The sequence below is a fragment of the Macrobrachium nipponense genome, chromosome 7 (assembly GCF_015104395.2).
Source record: "Macrobrachium nipponense isolate FS-2020 chromosome 7, ASM1510439v2, whole genome shotgun sequence".
NCBI classification, from domain to species: Eukaryota; Metazoa; Arthropoda; class Malacostraca; order Decapoda; family Palaemonidae; genus Macrobrachium; species Macrobrachium nipponense.
In genome coordinates, this window is record NC_061109.1 from 53943158 (window position 1) to 53955358 (window position 12201).

Here is a 12201-nt window from a genome sequence, read left to right on the forward strand (position 1 = left end):
TCTCTTACAGGCACCGCGAGAGATTCCCCATGGCACAACCTGCAGTGCCAACCGCACGTGGAATGGTACCACCAGGCAGTACATTCCCTGTGTCTTCACGGCTGGCGGTTATCCACCATCTCTTGCGAGCAAGAGGCTTTTCTCGCTGAGCAGCAACAGAGATGGTAGGATACCGCAAACAGCCCTCTGCAGCAGCATACCAGGGAAAGTGGTCCGTCTTTTGTAGTTGGTGTCGTAGACGGAGGTCTCTCTGCTCAGAGCCACTCTTCAGCAGATAGCGGATTTCCTAGTCTTCGCCGAGAGAAGCTCCTCTCCATTCAGCAGTTAAAGGATATAGAGCTGCTTTGGCTTTAGTCCTAAAGCTGTGGGGATTGGATATTTCCTCTTCCATGGAAATATCCCTCCTTATGAGGAGCTTTGAGAGGTCTTGCCCTCCCAGGGAACTCAGCCCCCCTGAGTGGGACTTGACTCTCATCTTAAGGAGTTTGACTCGTAGACCCTAAGAGCCTCTCCGGGAGTCATCAGACAGGGATCTGACCCTCAAGACTATCTTTCTGTTGGCCCTGGCATCGGCAAAGAGAGTAAGGGAACTTCGTGGTCTCTTATAATGTTAAACACTCAAGGGGATGGGGATTGGTTAAGCTCAATTTTGTCCCGGATTTCGTAGCGAAGACTCAGAATCCCTCGGTCTCTGACAATAGATTCGAGTCCTTTACAATCCCCTCCCTAGAGGACTTTACTGGTAACGATGCGGAAGAGATGCTACTTTGTCTTGTTAGAGTGCTACAGTGCTATCTGAAGAGAACTCGCCATCTCAGGCCTGATTGTCGACGCCTCTTCATTAGCACTGTGGTAACCAAGAAAGAAGTGTCCAAGATCACTATTCCTTTTTGGCTTCGTGAGGTAATCGGGAAAGCGTACGACTCCGAAAGGAGTTTTGGCACCAGTACCTTTCGTCCGAGAGCCCACAAAGTTAGAGGTATTGGTCCTACCCTTGCGTTCCGCAAGAGCTTGTTGGTGTCGCAGGTGCTGAAGGCAGGGTTGTGGTCCAACCAGACCACCTTCACCTCCTTCTACCTTTGGGATATTGCCCACAGGTCCTTGAACACTTTTTCCTTGGGACCTATTGATGGCTGCTCAAAAAGTTGTGTAGTTTACCCAGCTTCTCTAATGGGACAAGGTTGCATCTCGTCCTTGTGGTAACCGCGTGAATAGAGAGTGAATGAGAGAGTGACTGGCTTCTTTTCCTTCAGGCAGAGAGTATCGGTCGTCACATGCTGGAGAGGGCGACAGATGCAGGTAAGCTATGTGACTGAGCTCCATTCTTTCCCTTTCATTAGGGATAGAAGCATGTATCCATCCCTTCCCTAACAAGGGGGAAAGTGGACAGCAGTAAGAGACAAACCCAATACTATATAGGCAGTCCCCGAGTTACGACGGTCTCGGCTTACGACGTTCCGGGGCTAAGGTGCTTTTAAATTATATTCATCAGAAATTATATCCAGGGTTACAGCGCCTACAACATTAATCTGGCAGATGAAATATGACACCAAAAATGCAAAATAATCAATATTTAAAGGTTTTTTTTATGAAAAATGCAATAAGAATGCAGTTTACATAGTTTTCAATGCACCCAAACCATTAAAAGTAAGGTTTTCTTAGGATTTTTGACTATGTTCCGGCTTACGACGATTTTCGGCTTACGATGCGTCTCAAGAACAGAACCCCTGTCGTAACCTGGGGACTGCCTGTGTTTGGCCTCTTACTTCCAACTGTAAGTTCATAAGAGGTTACGCATGCCTCCCTCTTATGAATTGGTCCAGAGGTCTGCCCATTGATCTTGCAAACACCAGTATGTTCACAAGACTCAGATTCCTCCCACCAATCAGTGACTCTTCCTTATATAGAGGACCGATTGGTTGTATAACGTGTAGGAACAAATCACAGTTTTTGAAAGTAAATTGTATTTTTCCTAACTATACTAACATGAGGTCCTTCACATTTATGCCCACCTCATGCCACCCCTCAATCTGTTCCTGGGCACAAAGCAAAGTGGAATGTTTACATCCAGTCAGGCGGGACTCCTGACTATCTGACAAGCAGTTACTGCCTAATTACCTTGTTATAAAATCTTACGACTGAGTTCCAGCTGGTGCTGGAAGTAATTCCTTATGTAAAGGACCTCAGGTTTGTATAGTTAGGGAAAATACAATTTACTTTAAAAAACTGTGATGATAGTATAACCAGCAAGAAGAGATATCCATCCATCTACTGCTGTAATCAACTATCACCACTGTCAGCCTGTAAAAGAAAGAAAATATGATTTAAAGTAATAAGGATACTCCTCTTGCATCCAAGGGCACTGCCCTCAGAAATGAGAGGAGATCCCTCAAAAACCAACACCACACGTCCCCTCTTCTATCTTCGTCCATTAGCTAGCAAAAGGGCAAAGGAGAAGAGGAATTACCAGAAGAAACAAAGGACAAAGTTCCCCTCGGTAATTTCCAAAGCATAAGTGTAAATTTCGGATGAATACATGTCTAATCCAAACATTAAAGGATGAAAATATGTACTAATAAGATGTTGGCACACCCTTGCCACAGACCTTTAACACAAAGTAGAAAGGCGGCTATCAAGGCTATCACACAAAAAGTGGGTTTGCATGTTAATTATTAAAGTCAATTAATAATTAATATCAAACACTGTATATACATATTTATTCAAAATAAATTAAAGATCCACCGGGAAAATTGTATTAACGGCTAGTCAGCAAGAGCTCAAAAACACGTCTTCATCGGAAGACTGCCGAAAGCAAAGTGGAGTGTTTATATCCGGGTAGGTGGCCCTACCCACCTACCAGACGGTAGTTACTGCCTAACCACCTTGTTCACGAATTTAACAGCCGTAGTTCCAGTCTACGCTGAAAGTAATTCCTTATGTAAAAGACCGAGGGGTTGCATATCGCGTAGGAAGTACTCGGATTTTAACTGGGGTGCTGATAAGAGGTCGATTTTACGGTTATATGGCCTTGAGGAAGAATTGAAGATTTCTTGTGTAACCTGTCCAATGTAACGAAGGTCTCAATAGAGTATGGTTGTCAAACCTACTCTTCAGCAAGTACGTACAAGCAAACTTGCTCGGCTTGACAGTGGATGAGTGTGCTGGGAATGCTGTCTTCTATTGAGACCTTTGTTCCATTGGACAGGTTACACATGAGAAATCTTCAATTCTTTCTCAAGGCCAACTGGGACAGGAAGACTCAACTGGACTTGACGATTTTTCCCATCACACAGGAGATAAAATCGGATCTCAAATGGTGGCTACCAGAAAGAAGGTATTCACAAGGGAGATCTCTTCTTCCTCCCAAACCTGACCTGAACTTTTACTCTGATGCTTCAGATCTGGGTTGGGGAGCCCCCCTAATGTCTTGGGAGGTCTCTGGGACCTGGTCTCCAGAGGAAATGAAGCTCCACATCAACATCAAGGAGTAGAAGGCCTATGTCAGTTCCCCTCGTTCGGGTACAACAAAACGGTGGTTGTACATGCAGACAACACCATGGCCTTGTCTTACATCTAGAAATGGAGACATGCACTCCTTTTTTTCGGTCAGATGGCACGAGAGCTACTCTTGTGGGCTCATCAACACCAAGTAACACTCGTCACCCGCTTCATTCAGGGAAAATTTAAAATCCTAGCAGTTGAGTTGAGCCGGCAGAAGCAAGAGCTTCCTACCGAATGGACTCTGGACGACAGACTTTGCTCCGACCTGTGAAGATTGGGACGCAGACCCCTAATAGACTTGTTCGCAACATCAAGGAACAACTACCTTCCTCTGTTCATTTCCTTAGCCCCAGACTCTTGAGCATGGGTGATAAACGCACTGCTGATCGATTGGTCTTGGCTCGATCTTTACGCATTTCTTCAGCCTGATCAGGGAAGTTCTGAACAAGTTTGTGTCCCACAGCAACATCTCAATACAATGATAGCTCTGTTCTGGCCCACGAAGGAATAGTTCCCAGACCTTCTACGTCTTCTGGTGGACTTCCCGCGACTGCTCCCCCAAAGACCGTGGCTCTCAGACAACCACACATCAGAAGATAACACCAAGGGTTGTCCATGCTCGCTCTGACAAGCTTCAGACTGTCAGGAAACTCGTCAGAGCAAAGGCATTTTCAAGAGCAGCTGCGTAAGCTATTGCAAGTTACAGACACCAGTCTACTAGTCAAAGTGGGCAGTCTTCCATAGATGGTGCTTCAGACGTCACATCTCGTTTTCTGAGACATCTGTAACCCAGATCACTGATTTTCTTCTCTATTTAAGAACCTCTTAAGAACCTTTCATTCTCTACGATTAAAGGTTACCTCTGTTTAAGCATTGTAATCTGGATCTTTTTATGAATCAAGATCTTGACCTAATGAAATCTTTCAACACTTCCAAGCAGAAGTCGAAAATGGATTCCTGGAACCTGGACCTAGTATTGAAGTGGCTTACTAGCCCTCCTTTTTAGCCCCTTAAGTCTGCTTCTCTCAAGGATGTTTTAAGTAAAACACTGTTTTTAGTAGCGTTAGTTATGGCTAAATTCGTGAGCGAGCTATGTGCGATTGATAGGAAAGTCAGATTCTCACAAGCCGACGCGGTCTGCTCCTTCACCTTGGGCTTCCTAGCCAAGAACGAGGATCCTAATAAGCCATGGCCTCACTCTTTTCGTATAAGGAACATAATAGGTATCCTGGGCTTGGACGAAGAAGTAAGAGCTCTGCTCAGCTATTGTTCTTTATCAGAAATCTAATATTCAAAACTCATTCCTGGATACAGGAGGAATCGCTTCCATTGCTTAAAGTAAGAGCACATGAGGTCAGAGCTGTGGCCACCTCTCTCTCTCAGTGATACTACTTCAATCAACCTTTAGGAGGTGTAAGTCGATATTTGCGTTACATTATTTGAAGGAAGTAGAAACGGTGTTTGAAAATTGTAGTACCCTTGGCCTGTTGGCAGTGGCTGGCATGTTATTGGGTGAGGAAGCATAGGAGAAATACGATCTCTCTCCTATCTTTTCCTTGTCAAAGGATGTCGAGGTATGGGGAGTCTGGAGGACCCACCAGTCGTCTGGTTGGTTTCTCTCTTTATGATGTTTTTGTGTTATAAGATCAGATGACAGGTTGATTATCTGGTCTTATTTTGGTACTGTGCCCAGGGCAAGGTGTAATAACGTAAGATGACAGGTCAATTCTCTGGTCTTGTAATTTTGGTACTGTTCCCAGGCAAGGGCATGAATTATCTCGAATCTTGTCAGCAGTCAGGCAGATCCCCTGCTACAAGACTTCCACCGATAGAGAGGTGACTCCTGGCTCACTGCAGTGCCACTACAAGTTAAGATGAGCACCACCAGAGGCAGTATCTGCTGTAGCGCTCTTCCAGGTGAGCGAGCAACAAACACTGAGCCAGTGTTAGCCATTCTTTTAAAGCATCGAGTTTGCAAAGTCCATTCATCCCACTCCTCTTGCAATGTGAGATTCAGCTAAGTAATTACTTGGTAAATTACTTTTATGAAAATATTTTTTCATAAATTAATACTAAATCAGAGCTCACCCTCCTCCTCCTCTGATTTTCATGGGCTTGGTGGCAATAAATAAGAATGATGCTGTAGGCTTCTCTTGCTTTTGAGCTCCTATTGCAGTGGGTGGGAACTGTCACCAAGCATTGCAGCAGTCACTTGTGAGCGAATTTTTGAAATTTAGGAGGCCATGCGAGGCTAATTATTACCCAAGTAATTACTTGGTTAATATAAAACTTAATTTTATTATAAAAATATAATTTTTATAATAAAAAAAAATCTACACTTGTCATAAACTTCAAGTGGAGGCTTAACACACCTTCCTTGCCTAAAATGTTACTGGATCACAAATGGCCTAGTGTAGTATGACTTTTCTGAACAAATTTTAAAATTTATTATAGCTGGGAGCAGTGTGGTTACACATAATAAAGCTGTCATGATGATTAACGGGCGAGTAGTTTCATTGTAGAAACAGTTGCAGGCAATGGTGTTAGCCAGTCATGCACAATGCAACAATTTTTCTTTAAAAATTAATCGAATAGGTACAGCCAGCAGCAGTTATCTTAGGTATGGCTACGTATGATTAATTGGTTTAAAAGGGCTTTATTGTAAAAACATTTTATTGCTTCATTCTTGTACCTTGATGACTCCCCTTAATTAAGCAACATACTTGAGGGAGACTTTCTCCACCTTGGCTTAAGATTTCTCATTTTCAGGTTTACATTTTTTTCCAAAAAATTGTCCCCTGATATACACTTGAAAAATGTAATGCCAAGTAATTTTTTTATTAATTTATTTAAGACAATCATTACACTTCTGACTCATTATTCCATAATAAGAAATTTTTAAAATTTCAATTTTTTTAATTTTTTATAAATTCCATTTTTTTTATTTTTCAAAATACCATTTTTTATAAATTTATTTTATTCAAGAAGAGAATAATGTCTCTAGCTGCAAATACGTGTACATTTATTTTAAATATTTAAAACCCAAGAATTATATTATAACCTAGGAATAGGGGATATGAGACCTGTTATTAACATGAATTACTTTATTAAATTTCATATAAATACATGCAAAAGCTCTGTTACTAAACTAATCTATTCAGGACTTTGAGAAAAAAAATTTTTTTTTTACTCATAACATCTCTGCACATAAAAAATTCTTGATCAAATTCACAACAAACGCAAAAATGATGTGTTAGAGAAGGGATGTTTGAACTTACAGAATACCTTATTATATTTTATTGAACTCAATTGTTTTAAGATCTCTACTACTACAGGATCTCTACAACGAAGAATCCTTCATTTAACACATCCTAAATAAAATTTGATAATGGTCAACATCTAGAAATTAAGTCTGTGGACTATTCAGCTATAGTGCTAGTTATCTTGTAACTAAAATTCTGTTAAACTATTATGTTCATTATCATAATTACTGTAACAAGATGACATTCACTAGACATGGATAAATATCTCATATTGCACATTGGGCTGGTTCAACCCTTTCTTTGAGGGGGAAAGAGGAATTGGGCTGATTCAACCCTTTTTAGGAGGGGGAAGAAGGAATGGGGACCTAAGGTGACATTTTCCTTTCTTGCATATTCTACTTTTGACAACCAAAGGGTGTTCTCAAATCAGGAAAAATTCCAATAAGCATGAAATGTTAATTTACTTTATAAAGTTGTAATTAAAAATTTCCAGACTATATTTATCATTACACCCACATTCTTTGGCTTAACCCACAGCTGATTCATCATATGCTGCAATTAGCAGACATTCAAGGTGGGAGATAATTGCGCAGACCATTAGCAATGGGGATGGGCATGACTAACTCTTGACTAAAATTACTGGTCACCACCAGAATTGGCTGCAGGTAGCTATTCATATGTAGAATATACTTTTAAGAAAAAAATCATTTAGGCATGTATCCTTAACAAAATCTTATTACAACATAGCTTAAATAAAATGTATATATAAAATCTACATTAAAATCAGTATATTTATCAAAGAAAAATATGCGCCTATGTATTACTGAGTGAAAGTTGGCAAAGACATTCCAGTAGAGGAAACTTAGTTTCTCAAAGATATGAAAAGTCTTTGACCAACTTACAAAGCTGACTAAACTAGAATCCTTTATATACAATTATAGTTTAATACGAAACTGAAGAAAAACTTAACAATAATGAATAATGGAATGTGCTTATGAAGTATGGAGCACAAAACAATGGAATGACCTTAAAATTAAGTTATCTCTAGTGTAAAAAGCCATGGAAATCAGGTAAAGCATTATTAACCAAGAAAAGCAACAGCACTACATCTCAATTCTAAAATGATCTGAATCTCACAAGCATCATTTTACCTTGGCAATCATCACTGCTTAAAGATTCTGATCATCTCAAAATTTTCATTTGCTACAAAAATAAAAAAAGCAAAAAGCAGAAGAAATTAAGTACACTAACATACCCTAGTTTGATGTGCCCACAGTTGCAAAAGAACCAAAGCTACTTATTGCCTCACCCAACTTGGAAAAAAATCATCACAACAGAATATGTGATTGATAGAGCGGAACCCATGGTGAGCTACAGAGCAACAAACAAATTTTAACCATTACCAAGAAGTACCTTTTAAAAACCTAATGAAAACCTACAGAAAGAAAAAAATATAAATAAAAAGACCCACCCAAGGCTCCCTAACGACAAGTGACATTGCATAAGTTTAAATCATTTCCTCAGTTCATTGATATCAAAGTGTGCTTAATATCCAAGGTAATTACTATTAAAATTAATTGATTTAACAAATATTCATGCTCTTGATCATTTGACGAGAGGGAGGCGGGTTATACCTTAAGATGCCCAAGACAAACCGAGTCATTTTCCCGAAAATCATGGTAATTTTAGCCACAAATTAATCAAAACTATTGAGCACCTGTCTCCCTGGCATTCCCGTAGATGGCTCTTCACACTTTCAAAATATCACAGATGATGGTCACGAGATAATGCAAAAGATTATACCAGCGATCATAGTTAAATAGAAAAGTCTCATTCACTTGCTACATAAAGTTATCTTTGGATACTGATGACTTGTTAATACAAATTCAACTCTTTCAATTTTTCCATTGCCTTTTTAAAATCACACTGGTAATATACATGTAAGAAAAATAAGTTCTCAGCCACGCACACCACAGTTCATATAAACCAAACTTATATGCATAAGACACCTCAGATCATTCACTGTCATGGCAATAAGTTATGAGATTTTATTGTACTACTTTAGTAAATTTCCATAAGCAAGGAACGAGTAAATTATCAAACTCATAACTGCTGAGCCCCAATATGAAATGCATAAAAAAAACTTCAGGAGAAGGCAAATTCAGGGGCAGAAACACCTGACAAATAAACCTGCCATTCCAACTCAGAACCACCAGCCATTTACAATGTTGAAATTAACAAAAAATTTGCCAAACAATATTTAAAGATCATTGTTTCCAAGAAGTCTGGAGTTGTAATATTAAGAAAAATAAGGTAATTTGTGCTCTTAGTAAATTAAATTTTCTGTGATATTTCAGTCCAAATGTGCTAAAAAAAAACTTTACTATAATAACCATCTTAAATCATTAAATCATTTCACAAGGTGGTGTACGTGGCCTCCTGAGCATTAGGTTGAGAGTGGCTTGAGCACCATTGAGGCTCGCTACTCACGCTGTCACGACTAGGGTACAAAGAAGAAATGGGTAAACTGCATGATAATCGCAGTTAAACTACGAAGTCAGAATCGCAGTGAGATTTTTAACGGGGAGCCCACTACATTTTATTAATAGCAATTAAATATCTCAAGTAGTAGCAGCAATAAATAATTAGTAATAATAAAAATAGGAATAATAAACTAAATCTGATAATAACAACAAGTCAACACCTCAATATTATACCTGAGGCATACATGCTGACAACAAGCCATAGATAGCACTTGCATTTTAGCACCCTTGAATCTTTAACCATAGGGAGTCCTTTAATTTTTCTAACACCATTCAAATGAGAATGTTTCACAACAATTAGTTTTAATGACTATCAAATACAGCTACTTTAGTACAAAAAAGATTTATAAATTAAATAAAATGACTGAAATTCACATTGCTGCAACTTTGTCTGCAAAAGTAGTAGTAAAACTGAACTACAATCACGCACTCACAGCAAAATGTAAATATTTTTATCTACTCTGTTGAGTTCATACCAGAAGGTTCTGTTGCCTTTGCTATGTTTCAAACATGCTTTTAAAAATTAAAAGCAACTACTACCGAAACAGTGCAAATACTATCAAGTAAGGAACAAAATATTTAAGAAAAAATATAAAACATAGGGTATTTAGAAGTGACATCTTGAGAGGAAATAAGGAGATCATTTTAATGTAGAGCTGCCATCTAAGATAATTTTTAGATGGATATGTAGAATTTTTTTTATATACTAAACATATGAAGAATTGAGACATACAATCATAAACATGCAATCATAAACTCAGTCATACAAACATTACTTACTAACAAACCTTGTATGTCAAGGAAGCACAAGCTAAATAACTATATTTTACCAAGGGTGTGGTAACTGAGAATTAAGTAGATGGGGGAAGGGGAAGGGGGCACCCTTGATGGGGTTAAATAAGGGCTCCAGTAACAAGGAAGGGTAAAGGTTATTACCACAGCTTGTCATTAGGAACACTGAGCCCTATTTAGCTGATGTTCCATTAAATGAAGGGAATTTATGCATGACTAACTTTCACCATTTTTTCCTGATGTTACCTGCTGGGATAAGTCCAATTTGCAATATTTAAACTGTGTGGCTCAAATCTTTAAAGCATAATGGACTGCCTAGAAAAATGCACTGATAATAAAGATCTATATCATACAAAATCACATTCATGACAGTACACTACAAATAAACTTTATTAAGGCACTTAGGAATGCACAACAAATGAGTAACAATGTAAAAACTATAGTAGAAAACTTAAAAACTATGAAGAGAACAGATACATTATGTAAGATATACAATTTTCACTGTCAACTCATACAAAAACCACCAGCACAGGTGGCCATGAACATAAAACTTCTTAAAACAACAATTGGAAGACTTTGTGATACTTGTTGTCACACACGCTGCTGCTCTATAAGCAAATGCAGCAAAATCCTTAACCTAAGGACATTCTGTATAACACAACCTAGGAGTAAACTAAAGAAAAATCATATCCTCTAAATTTATTTATATAAATCTATATAAATCTTATAAGCATGTGAACAAAGTGATCAGACATATACAAGGCATCATGGAGTTTTCTGGATAAGATTGTGATGGCAGTAAAACTGTTAAGGATCACTTTGGTAAAAGGAAAAAAAAAAAAAAAAAAAAAAACTGCTGTGGTCAAGCTCTTACACCTACAAAATTATTACAATGCATGTCATCATTTCCTTGGGCATGCTATGCTTATTGCTGTATTAACTGATTCAAAGTCAAGAATCACCTGCAATACGTCATTTGTAGCTGAAAGGGAATGCAGATGACTTATCAGTGCATTTCTCTGTTGTAAACCAATTACTGTAGTTGGTAAAATGGAATTTCATCAATTCTTCCATTGTTGTGGACACCAATACCACTGGATTTAATCCTTCAGTCTAAAAACTCTCCTCTAATAGAGGTATATAAATGCAACATGGCCTATCTCTGAAGATAGGCAGGTTACAACAATTTACCTAGTTTGTATTCCCAATGGCTCATTTACTACCTGTGTCAGTAAATTGACTTCACAGGGATTCACATTGTAGCCACCGCTTCACCATTATGTCGAGTGCTGTCCCCATTGACTTGAATGGGCATACAATCAGCTGTAATCTGTTGGTTGAAATTTTTAATGTAAGTAAAAGAACAATATCTGCCATTTTACCTACTTTACTAAAGCAAACGATCCTCAAATGTGTAATAAATACTGCACATATTATTAAGGCTCAGACTGCTTACCATGAAAATATCATGTTGCATTAAAGTTTATCCTGCTATTTTTAGTTCAAACTAGATCTCACATATGGCCATCTCTTATCAGACCTTAACCAATTATTTCAAAAGACCTTTGAGTCCTAAGTTGGAAGAAGACACTTCTGAAGGAGCTGTATTATTGAAGGAACTGTATTCGTATAATTAAAAAGGTCACATTTTAGCAAGCATGAATAAGCAATCAGAAAATTAAGTGGCATGAGACCAGAGGGATGCACCCAACAATATGTATCCCTTCCTACCATGTACTGTGCATTGCACCTCACTGAATGTGGCACTGTCCTACCTAACTCAGGTATCAAAGTGGATGTTAATGCAAATATTTGATGCATGAATTTAACTAGTTTAGACAATACCCCAATAAATCTTTTTATATTCATTCAACTGTCCCTCTATAAAAAGGAGATATCTTGCCTGCTCTCAAAAAAGCATTCAAGGCACAAGGTTTTATGCATATAGGTATGAGATACTAAGTGTTCTATTTGTGGGGGGGTATCTAACCAATGAGACGGTAAGTGCTCTATTTGTGAGTACCTAGCCAATATATGATGAACTTAAGTAATGCAGTGATTAAAAAATTGTTGAATTCACTGAAATGGAAAATACCATTTAT

At 38.4% G+C, this 12201-nt stretch overlaps 1 protein-coding gene across 1 annotated transcript in view; it reads right to left on the minus strand.

The window, feature by feature from the left end:
- Window positions 1-6783: 6783 nt before the first annotated feature.
- The window catches only part of LOC135217326 (RNA-binding protein fusilli-like), a 191092-nt gene continuing 185674 nt past the window's right edge, over window positions 6784-12201 (minus strand). The window contains exon 13 of the mRNA XM_064253123.1: window positions 6784-11429. Coding sequence (XP_064109193.1) covers window positions 11352-11429 — 78 coding nt within the window. The 3' untranslated portion in view covers window positions 6784-11351. The remainder of the gene's footprint in view (window positions 11430-12201) is intronic.